The sequence below is a fragment of the Austrofundulus limnaeus genome, unplaced genomic scaffold (genome assembly GCF_001266775.1).
Source record: "Austrofundulus limnaeus strain Quisiro unplaced genomic scaffold, Austrofundulus_limnaeus-1.0 Scaffold826, whole genome shotgun sequence".
NCBI classification, from domain to species: Eukaryota; Metazoa; Chordata; class Actinopteri; order Cyprinodontiformes; family Rivulidae; genus Austrofundulus; species Austrofundulus limnaeus.
Window position 1 is genome coordinate 105733 of NW_013953228.1, and position 21321 is coordinate 127053.

At 37.9% G+C, this 21321-nt stretch overlaps 2 protein-coding genes across 4 annotated transcripts in view; both read right to left on the reverse strand.

The window, feature by feature from the left end:
• Nucleotides 1-9189, reverse strand: part of vps50 (VPS50 subunit of EARP/GARPII complex) — a 114820-nt gene extending 105631 nt beyond the window's left edge. For 2 of the 3 annotated variants that reach the window (XM_014028877.1, XM_014028876.1), the window contains exons 1-2: nt 9080-9186; nt 8511-8579 (exon numbers count right to left, since the gene is read on the reverse strand). In XM_014028877.1, coding sequence (XP_013884331.1) covers nt 8511-8579; nt 9080-9112 — 102 coding nt within the window. In that variant the 5' untranslated portion in view covers nt 9113-9186. Of the gene's footprint in view, nt 1-8510; nt 8580-9079 lie in introns of all 3 variants that reach the window. The other variant, XR_001312137.1, reaches the window with a different exon arrangement.
• A 2434-nt stretch (nt 9190-11623) lies between these two features.
• hepacam2 (HEPACAM family member 2) lies at nt 11624-20881 on the reverse strand (the record flags this gene model as incomplete). Its single annotated transcript, XM_014028879.1, is given in 8 exon segments — nt 11624-11979; nt 12059-12132; nt 12870-12904; nt 12977-12998; nt 13239-13364; nt 15668-15967; nt 20149-20436; nt 20522-20881. Coding segments are annotated over 8 exon segments (1316 nt in total), but the record flags the coding sequence as incomplete, so codon positions are not given.
• Between the last annotated feature and the right edge of the window lie 440 nt (nt 20882-21321).

A 21321-nucleotide genomic window follows, 5' to 3' on the forward strand; every position in this document is an offset into this window, starting at 1 on the left:
GAATGAACATGGTCTGGATAGCCCACAGACATACCATAAAAATTTCTAGGACCCATTATTGGTCTCCTTTAAATGTCATACTGCTAAGATACTTAAGATAACATCAGAATAAAACATAGTGTCTTCGCTTTAAAAATAAATTAGACGGATATCTTTTAGTGACACTAATGCTGAGTCAAACCTTGAATTTGCATGGAATCAATGGAGCAGTTTATCAGCATATTAAAATGTAATGGCATAATAATCATCACCACAACAAATGTACTTTTTTTTCTACAGATGATGAAAATCAGTTGTGTGAATAGAGAACTTCAATCCCCCAAAAAACATTCAAGGACTTTCAAGGACAAGTGTAATTTTTGGCTGTTTTCACAAATTTTCCATGGTCTTGAAATACATTTTTTCAAATTCACAAACTTTCAAGGATTTCAAAGACCCGTGGGATCCCTGGATTCAATATGAACATAATTTGGTGCACCTGTAGACCATCTTTAGGTAARTAAACAGTCCTCTCAGGGTGGCTGAGGATCTGTCATTAGAGCAGTCATCCTTCAAAAAGTGAGCCAGAGGTTCGATTCCAACAGTCTGCATTTGTTTGAAGTGTGGGCCACCAAACTTTCATTGCCTCTATTGTATGCCCCATCTGTGTATGAATGGGGTCTAAAGGACTGAAATGCAATGATGCAATCAGGTTAGTTCTGTTGAGACAGAGWCGTGCTGTATGAATGTGTGTGTGGATTAGGGTTGGGCAAATTGTATTGTGTGCAATTAGTCATCAGTAAAACTGTCAACAATTAATATTTGCCACATTGCAATTACTGCAATTAGTGCCATGAGATGATGATGTGTTTTTGTGTACAACACACTATCWCTATGCTTGTGAACCCAATGGTGGAAGGCAGAATGGAGCAACTAACGCTAACCTTAACCCCACGAACATGTTTAATCACCTGAAATACTAAACCYGAGTACAAGAAAAGCTGGAAAATGTAGACCAAGGCCACAATGTCAACCACATGCAAGTGCAATTGCCATCCAATAATTGTCAACTTGATCATTATTAGCCAAATGCCACAAAGAATCTGGATACATTTTTATGTAAATATTGTCACATTGTAATAACATTGTAAATGAGAGCATAKATTGTGCTGTAAAGCACTTTAAGTAGCCTTGTTGGCTACTTATACAAGTACAGTCCATTTAACACTTAWCAATTTGTAAGGAGCTGTTACTTCTAAAACAAGCACGAGAGCGGTGGCAATATACAAGTGCAGAAATATTTTCAGCACACAACTGCTGAAGCATCAAACAGTCAATCAAAACAGTGAGTGAAGGTCAGACACAAAGGATGTCTTGCAGACATATTAGACTGAGGTATCAGCACTTGAGAATTTGATAGGAGTCACATTGTGGGTTTAATGAGGTTGGTTGGTCATATCATAAAATGAAAGTTGTTGAAATCCCTTGGTGTACTGTGTCTTGGGAAGCTTGTCATAGTGTGCACCTCTACACACAACACCTTGTGTCACCCTGCAGTGTCTCGGTGCATGGCATCACCCTGACTATGGGTTCACCCCATCATGCATTTGCTGCCATTGACACCAGTGCAGAAATGGTTGCGTTTGAATTAGGGGTGTAACGATACATTGATCCACATCAATTTATAAAGTAAATGATTCGATTACATCAAGGCAAAATGAAAACATTGATCCATATGGTCAGCATATGCCCAATGTGGATCATTATATCAATCGCAGACTTGAATCAAAATCAGATCATGACAGTGATAGAGAAACACTGTCATCATCCAAACAAATGGATATAATATTGTATCATGATGAAGCTGGTGATTTACACCCCTATTTTGAAGTGGTGCATAGACCAAAGACTAAAGAAATCAACTTTGAGCCAGTGTTAAATCCACAGGATGCCAAGAGATGATTACAACAGTTGTGGGATGATTTGCCACAGGAGATTATACAAAGTTGTATGCCTCTGTTCAGTACCAAATTGCCACTTTAAGGGGTGCCATTCCATTCTGACATGGGACCAGCAGGTTGCCTCACTGCCAGTTCCATTATCTTTCTGATCAAATATTAGTCATATCACCTTTCAACAACCAATCCATCTGAGAGTTAACTGTTTTTGTCCATGTTTGTGGAGAAATGCTGCAGTGTTATTTAGCTTTTTGCTTTAAAATATATCATCATCTAATAATAGAACGTACACCTACCTGCTATGCACCATTTATTTTTTCTTTTGCGGGGCTAAATAGAAGATTGGAACAAAGCAAAAGTGTGTGTTTTAGTATGTTTTTGGGTGTGCGTGGGYGCAGACTTTTAGGTGAGTTTGTGTTTGATTCAGGTAAGAGTGTAAACTGGAGCCCTCAGGGGAAATGTGTGGGTGAGTGCTTGAGATGGGGGGGGGGGGTAGGAGAGAGGTAGCAGATCATGCTTTGTTATCAGAAGGGGTGTGTGGGAAAATCAGCTTAGCTGAGAAGGAAAGTGAAAAAGGGGAGGGGGAAGGCTGGGGCGGATGAGTCATTCGTAGCCAAAAAGAAAAAAGAAAATGTACAACCGAGAGGAAAAAGACAGAGAAGCGAGCAATACAATAGTGTGTTTCCTGTGAAGCTACTCRGGTTAACTTTGGGAAATGTCCTTCTTTTCTCCCTCAGCTTCCCACTTGCAGAGAATGACTTGCAAAACCTGAAACATCTTTGAGTGAATGACTCATTGAGAGCCTACCTCGGGTTAAATAATTCCCTTCCTTCCCTGCGCTGCTGTGTGGGCACAAAACGAAACAGACCCCATGTGTGGGGAAAAAAAATCCAAACCATCAGGGAAGCTTTGATCAAATTTCACTTTGAAGAACGAGGGACAAACAAACCATCCTTCTTCCCCCACCACACCAGCCTTTTCCRCAAATTAACAAAACTGTTGTCTCATTGCACAAATTGGAAATCTGTTTGTGTCCAAAGTGCTGGATGTTTAACGGGCTTTATGAAAGAATCAAAGCAGATTTTTGTGGGAAACCCTGATTGAATGTGAAGGTAGGAAGACAAAAAAAAAAGACATCAAGGTGTGGACACAAAAGTGCTCAACAAAGGAATGTATAAACACCAACAAATCCAGAGAGATTCACAGAGAAAGGAAAAAAAGCAGAGCCAATCATCCCTAATTTAGAATCATCCATTAGGTGGGCAAATTAAAAACCTTCGGCTTGTAGTCAACGCTGAATATGTATGCAGGTTTAACTGGGTTTCTATTCTCATCTGCCACAGGGAAACGGTTTAACACGCTCRTCTTTTGGGACTTTAGGACATGATCACAGCAAACAGCACAATCTGGGCTTCAGAGCTGCTGTTAAAGGGATATTATTGAATTTTGTGCTTGGAAGTGTGCAACTATTATACCTTTCATTTAGCACCGTCTGTCRTTGACTGAAAAACAGTAGTGCTCTGCATCTGTGATGTTGAGCTGTCTTTGTTTTACTTTGGAAGGGGAATCTGGTGAATTAGTGGCCAGTCTACGTCTTAAACGAATAATTAATTCTGAAATAATTGTAATAATAAAAATTACAATACTTGAACTGAGCTGTGCACTTAGTCTTTCTATGTGTGTAAAATAAAAGCATGTCTTCCTCACTGTTCACTTTCTGTCTTTAGTCCAGCAGTTTTAGAAAATCTTTTTTTTTTTCAGGTGATGCAAAGTTAATCATGTTATAGATGTAGGAAGGGTGACCCCTGCTGGATGAAAAGGTAACAGCATGTCACTGCACTTRAAATACATTTATTATCACCAAGCACAAATATTTCAAACATGAGTTTTAAGAATTTTAGGAATCCCACAATTATCAACTTCCCTCAAAACAAAAAATAAATGAACAAAAATACTGCATCTCATTTTAGATGAAATTGAAAAAACCTTCAGCAACAAATTGAAAGAAATGAACCCATCTCTGCATCAGGAAAAACTGAATCAGCAGTCATCAATTTTTTTGTTTGTTTTTGTTTTTTGTCTGTTTGTAAAGTCAGAGATATAAGTATCTCTTGAACGTAGCTCAAAATTGCAAATATTTTCTAAAATGAATTGAATGACTCATTCATTTTGATAGTTCTGGAACAAAAATGTCCTGGGCTTGTGAAACAAAGAACAAGGACATCATCAAAACACATTTCACTCTTGCAAAACCCAAGAATGACTCATTGATGCCGATCAACGTATTTTTTTTAAATCAGCAACAACTTGAGTTTCTTGTAGCCATCCAGCTTCTCTCTGCATTAACTTCCTGTTACGGTTTAGACTGTTTTCAATTTGCATARATTCGTTTGTAGTGTTTAATAAGATTAGGATCAAGAGTTACTGATAATCATTTAAAAACAACCAGCCAACCAATAACATTGCAGAAGATGGTGCATGTTGTTTTCAAGTGTTGACCAAAACAACTACAACTCTCCTCTCTCAACAAAGATGATCTTATTCTAAATTTCTGACTTTAATTTCATCACTGATCTATTTATCTTATTCTTACTGTATCAGAGGAAGTAAAACAGCCCAAAAGAATTATTCAGATCAGTGTTTTTGCCATAAATTTTGTCATAATTTACTGATTACAGCAGGACAAATGAGCTAAGAACTAATAATCAAGCAGATGCCTGTGTTCAGCCACTTTAATGCCAACATAAACAAGTGCATTGATTGAAAATGTGCAAGACTCAGAGCTGAAGAGGTAAGAGAGTCAACACAAAGACAACTTAAAAATGGCAACTCAGAAAATGTGCCAAGTTGCAAAGATACAGATGCTTTAAACAAAAAGCACTGGAAATGCAAAAAATACAATAAAATAAAAAAGGTTGTTTGCTCTTACTGTGAACCCAGAAAGCAGATTAGGAAGGAGAGATTTAAAAAGGTAATTATAGCTTGTAGCTGTTTGAAGGGATTTAAATGAAAGAACGAACCAAAAAAAAAGATTACAGGCAGAGGGTCGTTTTTTTTTTTTTTTAGGTACAGAGCACATTGAGCGAGCGAAATGCATTTTGTATTTTTTCATAATGGCATTCCACAATAGCACAGCAATGCTGCCTCTATACTTGTGACTGCCTGACATCTGCAGTGCTCATAAAAGCCTCTTTCAAAGCTTTAAATAAAACTATTTAGTTTACCTGCAAAAAGCAAGTGGCCATTAATGCAACACGGGAGCAGAAACAAATGTGTCAAATTCAGATGGAGGACAAAACCTTGAAGTCAGAAACAGAACATGCAGCGTTGGTCCTGATGATGTTTCTTTTCTTATCCTTCATTTGCTGGCAGTTGAAAACAAATACAATACTTTGTAAAGGCATGAGGTCATCACTGATTTGTTTGTATTTTATTTCCAAGAAGCCAGACTGACTTGTGTTCCCGAAAATCATCTTGAGCAATATTTCATCAGGCTTTCTAAAGGTATTTCCGAGTTTTTCTCTGAACTTTTACTGCCCTTTTACTCATTTTCAGTCCAGAACGTTTTGGGGGGCGGGGTTTATTCATAAGCCCACATACTGTATCTCTGACCTGTGAATCATTCATTCAGGAAAAGCAGAGTTGTGTCCAAACAGAACAGGAATCGGTTTTAAGCTGGATTTTTGAGCTCTTTGTTACCAGCAGCTCAGCACAAGGACATCATTTGTTTCATTTTATTTTTACCTGACAATCTAAATAACACCAAAGATAACACAGTTTCATACATAAAAAAGTTTCTTAGTTCCAACAAGGTCCTTCTCAAAGATGATTAACTGAAGGACATTGCACCTCTCAGGTTTTGAGTGAGATTTGAGGTTTGTTTGTTTTTTGTTTGTTTGGGGTTTTTTTTTTTTCTGAAAGAGATGACTTTCAAATACTGGTAATCTACTGTTGATGTAATTGCTGAAAGGGTTCGGTTATAGAATTCGAGAGAAAATTTGTTAAAAGTCTTAAGAAAGACTATAAACCTTAAGAAAACCTGCAGCACTTTAATACCACTTTAAAAGATTAAGAGGTGGTCTGGCTGCTTTCAAGTGATGAATAAAGACATTAAAGACCAAGGTTTCCTTGGAGGAATGCAAATCGCCCGCTGCTGTTTTGGACAGAGATCATCTCATTGGGAAATGACTAAGGTGACACTGATAAATAAGAATAAAAAGGTTTCTGAGAGTATAATATGAATTTACACAAAACACATTTGGTTCAAAACGTACAAACAAAATGAGCTCAAATGAAAAATACATTGCGTCAAATGRTCAATGTATCCAAACCTCAACCTGAGTCTACACAGTGACTCAACAGCATCCTGACCTACATTAGCCCTCAGAGTTAGCCACATGTTGCTGTCAGCTCCTAAAGGATGATAAATGATTTGAATCAAAGGTTAAAACTGTGGGAAACAGCGAAAGATTTCCACTCAGTGAGCATCAGTGTCATTATAATACACAAAGACAAGCATATTGGTCTCACTCTCCTGCACCCAGCAGCATGTTAGGTCAGACRGTCATCCCTGCTGTGACAACAGTAATGGATTGTTCAGCAAAACTAAAAAATAAATAAATAACAGGAAGGACTGTGGGTGTGTTAAATCCCAGTCTGTGTAGGAAGTTTTTGATTTTCTTGTAAGCAGAGATGTCAAGCAGCAAAGTAGGTGAAGTTAAAGCACAAAATCGTCCAATAATAACMTGTTTCGGATTAACACACGACAACACGGGTGTTTGCAGTGCACACAGAACAATGAGCACACAGGTGAATCAGAGCAGCAATCCACACGTCATTATRTGAATTTGATAAAAACAAGAGTTGGTTTTGTTTTCTGCCTTAATAGAACAAAAGATAAACAGAGCAGGTGAGATAACATCTAATCACTTTGATCCAATTTTAACAAGGAAATTTTTCAGGCTTAAACCAAACGTGGTGTTTGATTACCGCACACACAGTTTTGTCATGCCATCTGACACCAAGGCCAAGGTAGAAAAACATCCTTTGAAAAATAAACGCCTCTTCAGAACCCCTCGTCTGCTTTTGTAAAGTTCCTGATTGTGTCTTCAGCAAATCAAAACAATTTMTTTGAAAATGTGACATCAAATTGATAAAAAAAAATACCAGTGTGAATGCTGGGTGCTGAAGGACTGTGCTGAAGTCTTCTGAAAACGCTGGTACGGCGCAAAAAGGTAGCTAAAAGTCTCTCAGCTTGACTTGYTTTTAACTCTCAAGTGAACTGACTGAAAAGGCACTCTGCTTCCAGTTCTACCTTCTGCAGTAGTTCTCCACCTCCACAGGAAATCCCACTCAAATACGAAACTACGCTAAATAAAAGCAGAGAGTTTAGAGGAGATCCGTTAAACATCCAGCCTGATTTCATGCAGCACTGAGAATGAGCGAGTTGGTCAGCTTCCAGAACGAGACGTTACTTTGAAGGTTACCACTAAAAGGCAAAGCCAAAGTAGAGCCAGGAGCTAGCAGTGCACTGGGGTAGCTTTAAGTGAAGCAATATGTAAAGCCACAGTGCAGTTTTGCTCTGTCAGAGCTTGACACCAAATTTGTACAGGTTCATAATGACAAAGGCTTGACTGGAAGTAAAAAATAAATAAAATTTAAAGGCCACTAGCAAAAATGTTAAAATGCTTTTATAGATTAGACATCACATCATCCTGTGAGCACTGACGTTGAACTTTTTAGGCTGAATTAACACATGTGCGTCTTTTCACTCTTCTGTAAACAACTGGATATGTTTGATGGGTTTATACTGACAGAAAGCAGAACAAAATGAAACAGCAACAGAACTGTCAAGTCATTCTGCTTTTATTCTTGTGTGTTTTTAACATCTTCAGTCTAGAGCTGCCAGGACTAAACAGAGAAAAATATTGTGTTTATTAATATTAGGAAGTATATTTAGCACAGAAGAGATTACAAAACTTTAAATTACAAACTTAAAATAATAAAAATATGAAAAGTACTATATACTTGTATTAAACTAAATAACTACAGGTGCAATGTTTCTGCCTAAATTAGCAGATAATGAGAAAAAGGAGTGAAATGTGTTGAAAACATTTACCTCATATGATTGATATAAAAAGCACCTCAGTATCAGTATATTTAAGGTAACATTGTTGTTTTAGTATTTTTTTTATTTGTAAGTATAAATTTAAAATTATACACAAGAATGTGGTCATATTAATCAATTGTTATGCAAATATTGTGTTAAACCTAATTATACTTCTGAATTTGGTGGATCTTATTGTTTATTGAACCAAGTTTTAAAAACTCATATTACTACTTAACGAATATCACACAAACAAATCATGCACAGATGTTTTCACACTGTCTGTATCGAAGAATTACACTGTAGACCCCAGTTTAGTATTTCAGCTGACAGCACAGTTCAAATGATTGTTCACAATGACCCCAAATATGTATAAACACAAAACCAGATCAGCTGTTTTTACTAAATTAACAGTATTCTAAGTTTATCAGCCTCGTAAACAAACATGGCAAACACAGGAGGCTTACCTTGCTTGGGATCCTCAGGTTCTCCACAGGACTCAGGTCTGACATGCTCTCTTGGGGACTTTTCAGGCCCTGTCCAAAACCAGAATCCAAAATTAAACCAAAATATTTGTTTATTCATGTGTAACCCTCCTCCTGTTTTGTCTCACGCAGCTATTCTCATCAGCAGACTACCGCATTCAGCAAAAAGGTGGAAGTGACAGGCAGATTTRTGAGAACGATATGAAAGTATCTTGTTGTGCCCGATAAAGTAGAGAAGCTAACATTACTGCAGGGCTGGTACAAGCCAGGGAGGACTTCCGCCCAGTTTTGTTGTGACCCCAGCAGCTGATGGACTCAAGCTAGAACGGTGTCAGAGTCGCTGCAAATAAAATAATTATATTTGTGCCAAACAAATACGTTGTACCTGCTAAATTGCTTGCATAACGCATTCTTCTCTTTGTAACAGCGCCCTTTATAGAGCAACACGAAAAGCTGTCACTTAGCCAGTTAGCTTCGCTAGCTAGCCGCTACCTGCAGCTGTCAGGGACAAATGGTCAGGATTTTTGTATTTTCAGACCTGGTTTGCTCACCTGACGGGCCATAAGAGACTTTATCTTCTGCATCGTAAAGTTAGCCTGTGTGAAAAGGGTAAGAAAACGGCGACAGCTTCAGTTTTGTCTTGTTGTCAGCTGTGAGCCTCTATGACTACGAGAAGGAAGCCATAGTTGACTATCACGTGACTGGAGAAACCAGGCGCTCATGGGAAATGTAGTTTTGTTTAGCCTTTGAACCTGAGAGCTTACCTGAAGGGGTTTCTCACAGATAACCCTTAAAATTTCCAGGTAAATTAAAAAAAATGGGTTGTTATATGTTTTTAAAGATTATAATTATAAATGTTTTAATTATTATACCATCTTTTATGCTGTAAAGCATGTTATAACGTTATTTTCCACTAGATGGCAGTAATAACACAACAGAGGAGACTGTTGTTTGTGCCTCTGTGTCACAAAATAAAAAGCACATACTGTATATATTTAAAAAATGTAATAAAACATGACAGTAAATTCAATGTTTGATGCCTATAGCTGTGTATAATTTCATTAAAACAACTTGCCATTAAAGGAATCATCATTATGCCATATTTGTATCATTTGTCTTTATTTCAGAGCTTTATTAAACACCGAGTAGATTTGCATAAGTTATTAAACATCGGTTTATAAGCATCAATGACAAAATAATATTTTGTAGCTCCATTTCTTTTTGCAAGTGATTCAGTTAAAAKCAACTGTCTAAGTTTATATYCATGCCTTTATAATGKGATAAAGTAAAGAAAAATGAAAAAGGAAAGGATTTGTTATTTATTCTGTACCGATGTATTTCCATGCCATAGGCTACTTTGTATGTTAGACTAATTTATGTAATCAAGTACACTGGATAAATTAAATAATTGAGTTTTATTATAACTGTACAGGTTAGTTTTCCATATTTAAGGCGCACGTATGAGTGATTACATCATGTTACCTTCCATGACTCAGTGTCATACTGTCATTTCTGCCAAGCTATTAGAACAGCATGGCTCTGTATTGTAAGGTGTTCCAAAACCGTTCCAAAAACAATGCACACAGAGTCATTGTGCCAGCTTTCATCCCCTCAGGTGAGCAGCATTTACAGGCAGCACAGGCTCACATCTAGTTCCTGGTTAGTGGTGCCTTTGGCTATTTCCCAGTCAAATGAAGGTGAGGCTGCTCTCCTTAGGTGACTTTACTCCACTGTTGTTTTTGGTAGGCAGTCATCCACTGTGAGGAGCCTCCCTTTAAGTATGCACCGAGATGAAACAGATGGCCTTTTGTACCCGGAGATGCCACCACAAAGACACATCACAGTCAGCTATAATTAGAGCTATAGACTCCTCGTTATGTAGAAGGGAGGCTTACCATATTATGTATTGATATGCATTGACATTTTTGTGCTAAATCTTGTTTGGATTATGAGCACACAAAAKACCTCAGCCRTTTTGTAATATGAAATTAAACTGAAATCTGTGCTTTCTTTCTAAAACCCTTTTCATGTGCACATACACACACAAGCACACACGTTCTCATTTTCTCATGACAAGGTGTCAGTGGGAGCAGGTGGAGGGCACTCTGCACATCCAGAACCGTCCGTCTGTTGCTGCCAGGMTCTGATTGTGCCAGGTACACGGTATACCAGCACACCAAATGCTGAAGGGAAAAAAAAACAAGCACCTCCGCTGCAATTTGGGAGAAATGAACGCAGATTTTTGTCAGAAAGGGAAATCAGAGCCAAGACATCTGATCAACACCGACGATGAATCAACAAAATACCTGTCAGCTTTGCTGTCTTCAGTTTATTTATTTATTTTTTATCTTCAAGATGAGTGAAAGAAAAAAGTGACCATTTCAAGCCTCTTTCAAAAAAGATAGACTAAGTAAAAAAAGACAAAATTGCAGATTAAATCACTTTTTCTGTGTTTGAYAGAAAGCAACAGGCAAATTTTCAAATGAATCACAGTAAACATATTTATCTTTGATAAAGTACAAATTAAACACACAAGAATTCAAACTGTACAACAATTTCTGATCATGTTTAAATGCGTGAGCAGGAAAAAAACGGTCAAGTAAGAAATAGAGACAAAGAAAAAAAATCTGCTGATAAATTTCCTTATTGTGAWCTAAACTGTTTTCTCCCCATCATGCTTAGTTTTGTTGTCCAAATCTTACCATTGACCAAAACAAGAACATTTAACCTTAAATGTGCTCCCAGATAAATGAATTTGCATGAAGCATGAAGAAATTTCTACCAAGAAAGCAGAACCTTGGGTTCTCTTTTCTGTAGTCATAATTACAGGAATAATATTTAGGARATAGATCAACAGATTTTTTTCCTACAGCCAGTTTGAAGTTCATAAAGGAATTAACAGTTTAAAACAAAACAGAGAAAAAGATTAATTTGTATAAAATTTCATCAGGATAATCCATGTACAATATTTACAATATAACTGATTTTGTATATATATACACAAGTAAGTAAATGCATTCATCATAACATATATCATCTAAAATAATATAAGGATTTTCAGTCTTGAATGGAAAAACAAATGTTCCAATTTCAAGCATGTTTCACATTTTTTATTTCAAAATTAGAAGGCAACAACTCTCTGTCCCAGACTCTCAATGGTAACAGTGCACATTCAGGTTTTGTGTTTTTTCATCCCATGTGCAAAAAAAAAAAAAAAGCTATTGGGCCACAACACCCACAGCTTCAGGCAAAGGGCTTGAGAGACTTAAAGCTACACAAAAAATAATTACAAAAAAATTTCAAGTGCAAAGACAGAGTTACACGTTTTCCATCACAGAAGCTACTTCAGCAAACTCTGACTGGGGGATTCAGGGACGTGTCGGATCACATCGTAGATGGTGGTGTGCATATCTTGAATCGACTCGAGTCGAGCAAGAGACCTGCACGACGCCTGGGGGGAAACATGTTGGAAAGTTAAAGAAAAACTGTATTTAAATGGGTTTCAAAGGTTCTGTTCTGAAAATAAATACCTGTGTAGATTCTGTTTTCCCAGGTATAGAAACAAACTCATAGATGCCAAAGTCTTCTTTTGCATCTTCATGGCCTGTTGGTGGACATTTTTTTAATTGTCAGACTACAGCAGTGTCTCATTTGAGCCTGAACAATATTACTGTAATATCATGACCCCATAGCAGCTTGACTGGCTTTTTAATGGAAATTAATTATTGTGACTTGACTTAAAATCTAAATTAAAAGTAGAGCCTCTAAATTTTGACTATTGTTTTCTTTAAAGTGCCTGTGCCATGTAAAATTCAAATCCAAAATGTCGAAGAAAACCTCTTTATAGTWAAGAAACTCAGCATAAATCTCGTGATTTACCCATTTTGTCATATAACTGGCATTTTTTTTGAGTTTGACTCAACCAAAGTGAAACAGGAAGTGACATCAAAGGGGAACTCTTGAAGAAAAGCAGCTCCCTTGTCTTTGTTTATTGAAACAATATTGTTTGAACTGTGACWCTTCTTCACCTCTCTGATAGTGACTCAAAATAATTTAAAGAAACACCAGATTCTTCTCTACTGTGTTGTCAGCCATTGTAGCAGCTCTTTGTTTACAAGCAATCAATCCCCTTTGACATCACTTCCTGTTACTTCAAATGCAAAAATCTCAACAACATTTCATCTTAGCAATGTGATTTTTGTTCCCAATTTTTGATTAATTTTATCTTTTCAAATATGCATTCATATTAATTACAAAAAAAATGATGTCACATGCACTTTAAATACAGGATTATTTTCTATTGTTGTATTGTAGGCATGTCAAAACCTCCCAGTGTTTTACCTGAACGATGTGGTTGTTTCTTCTCTGAAAATGGTCTGCAAAAAAAGGTAATTTAGCAATTGTTTCTAAGGTTCAAAAACATACTTTTCTGAGCTAAACACACTTACCTGTTGTAAATGTTCATGAGCACTGTTGATCCAAGAGCAAGAGAAAAATATAATTATTCATCAATCTCCAACTGGCATATTATTAAACACTTTGCCCGATTCAAATAGAGACGTTACTTTGCCCAGGTTACCTTCACTTTGACTAAAATTTGCAAGTTATTTACATTTCTGATTTCATCATGTGAGAACTTAATACAGAAAGCAGTATGTCAGGAATAAATACTTATTTTGTAGTTTTTATAGTCACGTGCCAGTATCTAACCTCGCTTAGGATGACATGTTCTCCTCAGGAAGACCAGCAGCATACAGCCGAAGAGAAACGAAGTGGAGACAAGAATGACCGCCAGCACAGACATAGAGCCACCATTCTGGGTGTGCTTTTCTTTTCCTGTCAGAAAACAACAATAGATGACGGGAAAACAAATGTTAGGCAAAGTGGATCTTCGCAGAACAGTTGGTTCACCATTTTGGTCGCAACTAAAATACTGAAGTAGTTATCAGGTTTGCCGGATTTCCATGAAAATTTGAATAGATATGGTCCTAATGAATCAATCTTTCACTCTYGCATAAGCTTTTAGCCTTGAATAGGGCAAATACTCGAAGTGGGAAATAAGGGCTTGGTGGGAAGTATACTATGCATCCTCCTGGGAATTACAGGAGCAGGTAAAAGAAAAACATCAACAGAGCCTCCCCATATAGCAGACAGGTGTGGGCCAGATCTGATGTCAAGGTGGCACTGCTGGATGACTCCTGGCATGACAAGTGGTTAGACCAGATGTGGGCCAGGTCTGGCAATGATGGCACCGTTTTTAAGATGGCATGCCACAACTGGCCCAGTTGTGGTTTGTTTTAGGTGCCCCATTTACATCTATGTCATGGCTGGCCTGGTTATGTTTTGGTTTATTTGATGTTGGCCCAACCATGGGCCACTCCTGGCAAACCACACCTGGGCCACCAAAGGGCCAGAACTGAGCCAGACAGATTTATGTGGGTCAGAAGTTCTATTCAAGATGGTTTTGTATCATAAAGGACAGGCAGTGGGTTAATGCTTCTTGGACACAAGCTGGGAATTGATTACTTCCTGTCAGGTCACCTGGGAGAGGGAGGTTGGTGTTGAAAGACCCCAAACCCTCAATGACACCAGGTTCTAACACAGATTATGCGTCCAAGTCAGGTCCTTTGCAACAGGGCAGGCAAACCAGGCAAAAACGTGTAGAATAGGTCGCCTTCACATCCAGGCCTCCCTTGCAAGAGATCTCTGATCTCAATGGGATTTGCCTGGTTAATAAATATTTAAAATAAATGCCTRAAGCCCAAAGCTGACCTGGAGCCTGCAGAAAACAACTGTTTGTTTTAAATGCAAAGATAAGCTGTGAGCATCCATTTAAACTCCATGGTGGTCAATAAGGGAAAGTGAAACAAAACTGTTATTGGAATCCCCATCAAGAGCCCCCCTCCCAAACTAAATATGAGGTCCACCAGGAGCCAAGAGAGGCTCACAGAACTAAAACAGACCATATCCTATTTGCCTAGGGCCCCTGCATGGTCCAAGTGCATCAATAAAAGTTTGCAGCAACTTATTGCTTGCTAGCTTTAGCTTTATAGCTTCATTTCTTTCTTAACTGTTTTTTTTTTGGTTAACCTACTACATATCATTTGGCTCTGTTGTCACTTTTATTTGTATCAATTATATCAATAAGCCTTTCTGTCTTTGGTGACCAAAGCTTTTCTTCAAACTGAGAGAAGCCTCATTATGGCTATTCAACTGGTGGCCTGTGGGCCTCATCCGGCCTGTAGGTAACTTCAGTCCAGCCCGCAAATGAGTTTAAAAAATAATAAATGATCACTTCATTAAATATAATACTAGATTTGAAAAAAATAAATGAATAATTAAATGTGGCAAAATAAACAAATTTAAAAGATGATACTTGTTCTTTTACATAATGCAGTTTTCCTTAACCATTATCAGGCCACACCCCCTGCACACCTCAAGCCCTGGATGTCTGGCCCGAGCTTTGAGTAACTGCARCCCCCTGAACAATTTAGTTGAATAGCTCCACCTTATATTGTTTTAACCAATGGGGAAGCTCCACTTCACAATAAGATATAAATCTTAATTCTAACAAAACTACAATAGAATAAATTTCAAAGTGCAACACTTCACTGAAAATTAAACCTACAAAAAAGCAGGAAAATAAAACAGGAACTGAAGTCTGACCTGAACCACGGTTGAGTTTTGAATCATTGCTGGTATCTGCTGTAATAATCAGTGTGTCATCTCAGTATCACCAGGACAACATATTAACGTTGCATTCAGCACACAGAAACTCCACATGCTATAAAACTTAGTCAATAAACACAACAGCTGTCATCCACTGTTTGCTTTCCCAGCCACTGAACTCTAAAACAGACTGCAGGGCTCTGAAACCTAACAACCGAGATAGGTGCGTAGATTTTATGTTATAGTCATAAAGTGCTTGTTTAGAATAATGTTCCAGATGAAGTATTTTTTCAACAGAACTGTTCTTAGAACTCAGACGAGCCTCGTCCCTGTAAGAATCGCCTCCTCTTCTCTTAAAGCCTAGCAGTTCTGCTGTTGGCACGGTGTGTTGTTTAYCATGTTTATCACAGAGGATTACCAAAAACCTGCCCACGCTCTGCTCCCGGTRCCATTTTCCACCCTCTACCCACCTGTTCCAATGTTGGCTGCCACCAGAGTGAACTGGGTCTCGTCCTGTTTCTGCGTCACGTTGTTGAAAGCCCGGCACAGGTAGTCTTCGGACTGTGCCAGCCTGTAAAGCTGCACCTCCAGCCGTGTTCCCTCGGTGACCACCTCCGTGTCRTTGTGGTTCTTGTAGATCCAGACGCAGCTGTTTGGCGGGTTGGAGTCAGCCTGGCACTCAAGGAAGACCAGCTCGCCGGGGTTGATGGTGAACACCTTCCCTGTCCGAAGACCCTGGTCCGTGTTCACCTCCAGATTGTAGGGGCCATCTGCGGGTGGGTCAGAAAGACGTAATGTTGATTATCTCACATTTTATGCATATTCATTGGGATTTTGTTTGCCAATGACATTATTGCATGTTGTCTTTTACACTAAAGCATTGGTTTCCGAAGTTGAGCTGATCTTAGAAGATCAGACTCAGACCTACTAAGATCATATCACAAAGATAGGCACCATTTTCCTTAGGTAGGCTACACCCGCTTTGGATGTTATCACCCATGAAATGGATGTTATTAATCGTTAGCAGGCCCATGGAATGGCTTCAGAATGTCCCGACTGTGGCTCCTATGTGTTCTCCGTCCCATAGAATGGACTGACAACATCAGAACCGGCTGGTTATGATGAGGCATAAAGCCACTAAGGTTTTTTATGCAAGAGGCATAAAACTAGGTTTTTATGCAATCTGCTTAATATGAGGCATAAAGTCAGTAAGGTTAATTTTAGAGAAAATGGTCATGGGTAGAGTGCTGGACCAGAGAGCAGGAGAACCAGGATCAAGACCAGGCATGGGCAGCAAGAACCCCACCCTGGACAAAAAGCTCATCAAAAAATGTTTTGGTTATTTACACATTCAATGTCATTGACATATTAACCCACTAGGGGGCACTGTCGGGATGGACTGAATCCATTCTATGGGACTGATAACCGCCAAGAACGTCAATTTTAATGGACCGATAACATCAGAATCCGCTGAGGTAGTGAAGCTACCTTGTGCTGATAATGTGGCTGACCATGATTTTGTTGAATTTTTTTTTTTCAAAAGGAAACAAAAAATATCTACAAAATCCTGGTCTAGCAACCAGTTTTATGACAAAAATGTTGCATACAACTGTAGAGTTGCAGACATGCACATCGACATCTTTTGCCTGCAGGGGAAACATGCATGTTCCTGCTCAGGTTTGATTTGATTTGATTTGATTTGTTTATTAACAGGAAAAGATTATTAAAAATCAAGCCTGACTCAGCATAATTGCTGTTTTACAGCAGGTTCCTGTTCTGCAGCACATAAAACACTCAGAAATACAGCATCACAATCACATCATTATACACCATAGACACAAAGACAAACAAGCATACCAAATTTCAGGAAGGCAGCATTTGCAAAATAAGACATCTAAACATGAGCACAACAAAAAGTGTCCAGCAGAAGGCAGACAAGATTCTTCTTAAAGGGCTGTAGTTTTGAAATGGACTTCATGTTTTGAGGAATGTCATTCCATGCTTTAGTATAAACATAGAAGAAAGACCTCTGGCCGTAACAGTTTTTAAAAGTTGGTAATATCAGTTGTCCTTTTGTAACAGATCTAGTTGAATGACGACTTCCAGAATTTGATTTGGGCAGCAATGCACAGAGAGTTCCATAACTGGCACCTTGGAAGATCTGAAAATATAAATTAATACCACTATACAAAACATAATTCTGAAAAGTCAAGGCATCAGACAATGAAAGAACTGTACAGTGATGAGTCCAACCAGGAAGTTTTTTATGAATTTTGTAGGCCCTGTTGTAGAGCCTAACTATGGGTTCTAAGATTTAATTTGTTGTTAGAGACCAAACAGGTAAACAGTACGACATGGTTGAGAGTATAATGGCATGAAGATAGATATTTGAAACAGAAGATGTCAGATTGGATCAAATTTTTGAATAAATGTATAATTTCTGTTTCAACTTAGTGGTWAAGACTTGTACATGATCACGATAAGTCAAATGAGAATCCAAAGCAATTCCAAGATATTTGTAGGTAGTGAAAATATCCAGGGTTTGTTTTTAAACAAAACTTTTTTAAAAGTGAGTTGATTTGTTATATTGAAATGTCTCCTGGGTGAGGAAAAATGCACATAGTTTTTTAAACATTAACTGACAAAAGATTATCTTGAAGCCAACCATGAAATGTCTGAAGATCTGCTTGTAAMTGACTATTAATAGATTCAATMTTGAAATCAGACAAAAAAAGAAGAGTATCGGTTTCATCATACAGTTCAGGTTTCGAGTATACTGTATCAKTAGGAATGACATGTTTATGCACAAGAAACTTGACCAAAGTACAAGCACAATGCAAACTGACACCCTTAGCATGAAAGTACAACATACAGTAAATATGCATATGACATGTCTGCTGCTTTATGCAGTAAGTGTACACCCCAGTATTGTGCATATAACTATTTTTTTTTCTTGAATCATGACCTTCTGTCTTTGCTTTTGGTATATCTGAAAAAAACATGTTGAAAGTCATTATATTGTAGTATCTAAATACCAATACTGTTACTGTATCAGACTCGATATCAGCATTTCTACAAGTACTCACAATCGTACAAAATGCCACCAGAACCAATACCAGCATCGATACTGGGATACCGGTATCGAAACTCTGTTGAATGTGTTACAGTTTACATTTCAAGTCAGTTCCATGTTTAAGAAATGTATACAAGTTGAAAGAAAATCTTGTTCAATACATCAAAATTAGAAAGTGCTTTTTAGGATACTCAAAGACGCACAGTGGTAGGATACAATGTAGCCACAGCTGCTTTGGGGCACGCTGACAGATGTCAGAAGACTCTGACCACCACCAGTAGGCAAGGTGGGTGGAGTGTCTTGCCCAAGGAAACTGAGAAGGATGGAATGGGGTATTGACCCAGCAACTGAACTGTTACAAGATGACTAACCTAACCACTACCCCACAGCCACCAAATATTTGTTATTTTTATTTATTTAAAAAAAACATATAGCATCATGCTGTACATTGGATCCATCCAGTCAGAGGGGCTGTAGGCTTATGAGGATGGAGAGCCACCTTGTTCTAAAATAAAGGAAACGTTCTTAAAGTCATCATGTAATGTTTAAAGTGCCTGTGATGTTAATATCCTTCAAATACAAAAAAAAAAACAACTTTACATCTAAGAAACTCATGTAATGCATATGGTTTTATCCATTTTGTTACATAACTGGCATGTTTTCTTTTGATCTTGTTTCAGCAAAAATGAAACAGGAAGTGACATCAAACGGGAACTCTTAAAAAATACCTTTTTTATTAAAATAATATAATATGAACTCTGACTCTTCTTCATCTCTTTGACAGTGACTCATAAAACATCAGATTTGTCTCTACAGTCTGTTATTGTAGCAATACTCTGTTCACATACAGGTATTCCCCTTTGACATCACTTCCTGTTACTTCACGTGTGAATATCTCAACAACTGTTCATCTCAGCGGCATGAAAATTTTGTTACAATCAATCAGTGTTATCTTTTCAAAAATGTGTTTATATTTATTACAAAAAATTATGTCACAGGCATATAAGTTCTAACTCAGTTTGTACTCATACTCGGTTTGAAGAAAACTGGTATCGGAACATATCTGCCTTTGTGGATGTGAACAATCAGCTTAATAAAAAGCTGTGGACCAAAAAGGGAAACCAAAGTGATGCTTAACTCTGCACATCAGATCAAAATAATCTGTTTTGCAGAAATTAAAGCACATTAAAAAAAGAAGAAGGAGTCACTGAATGCTTCAAGGTAACTCAAAACTCACAAAACCAGTACAGGTTCGACAGCAAAGTCCCACCCGTTACGGTAGTACGGAGAAATCCTGAGATAAGTCTGCTGCCATGCAAATGTTTTTCCATAACAGCCTCATATTGTAAGCAAGAAGGCTGCTGTCATAAACATTTACATATGATCAAATACTTTCAGGGAAATGTGCCAATCGGGGGAAAAAACTCTAACGAGTAGTCTGTGTGGATACTGGGTGGAACAGGAACTATGTGATCATGCTAATATTTTCCCAAACATTATGTTTTGTTGTTTAAGCTRTATCAGCATACAAAAACAAGTCCATTATTGAATGGATAGAAACTATTATAGTCACTAAAAGGATGTCTAATTTAGGATTTTCTTCCCTGACCTTCTTTTATAAGGTATATGCTAAAACCAAAGCCCTAGAGCTAGAATTTCTCTCTTTGTCAYTGTTTAAGGACAAAAAAATTGGATTCTGCTGACAAAATGGAATTAAACCATAGAATTAAAAACATCTAATAATAATAGAGAATAGACKATCTCTGTGGATTAACCCTGTTTTCCCTAATGATCATGTTAATAATGAAAGCTACTACTTTGACTCAAAAATAGACTGATTTTCTTGGGATTTCTTGGTAAAGACAAACATGTACTTACAGTAAACACTGAGCTCCACCACCCTGCTGTACTGGGCCTGGCTCACTGAGTTTCTGGCCACACAGCGGTATGATCCTTTGTCCTTTTTGGTCACAGGGCTGATCAGCAATGTAGAGTTATCTTGACTGAAGTGGTATCTCTCATTGGGAGGCAGTACATTATTATCCCTTAGCCACTGGTACCCAACTCTTGTTCCTTTCTCCACAGAACAAGTCCAAGTTACGTTTGCTTTGTCTTCTACGACCGGGTAAGATGGGATCTTCTCAATTAGTGCACTGGAGATAGGGACTATAGGGAAGAAGACAAGAAGCATGTAAATTGAGCAAATAAAACTCATTGTGTGATTTATCAGATGCATAAGCAAGTAGCTCACCATCAACCGTTACACGTATARTCCTCTCCTCCTTGATGACCCCTCCTTTGCTGTTGTGAAACTTTATGTTGAGGCTCAGGTGGTACTCCCCCTCRCTGGTCTGGTTTAATTTCAAGAGCAGCAGAGAAAGGTTGCTTTGTTTGAAGAGGAGGTGGTTGCGGTACATCATGTCGATGATCTCGTGGTCGTTGGTGAAGGTGACCAGCGTGGTCCGGGTTCCGCTCAGTTCAGTGTGAGACCAAGTTCCCTGGATCTCGGCTTCGTCGAGCGAAAAGAGGGTCTCCACAGACAGCAGCAGGGGGCTCCCCTCAACCCCATGATGAACCAGTGAAGGGACGTGAATGAGGTTGCTGCTCACTTCTAAATTAGTGGATATAGAAAACAAAATKACCTAAAGTAACTTGTTAGATCTCCCATGTAAAATATGACTTTGGTATTCTGTCATGTCCTGTGTACAAATACATCACTTTTGTTTTAAAGCAGGGCTGGTCAAACTCTTTTGCACAAGGGGTCCAAAATTCAAAWCTTGGTCCAAGTTCTGTCAATTTTTATTAACTGAATGTTATATAACAAAATATTCTTATGAAAATACAAGTCTTTTCTAAATCATATTTTATGTAGAATGCATAACTTAATGGATAAAGATGGAAAATTAAAAAAAACATATTTAGCAGTCATTTATTTGCCTTACTTTCTATCAAGAACCTTTTCATTTATTATTTTTTAGACATTTTGTCACAGTTCAACAAATCAGGTGAAAACTCTAAAATCCACTTATTTGACTTTAAAATAAGAAAAAA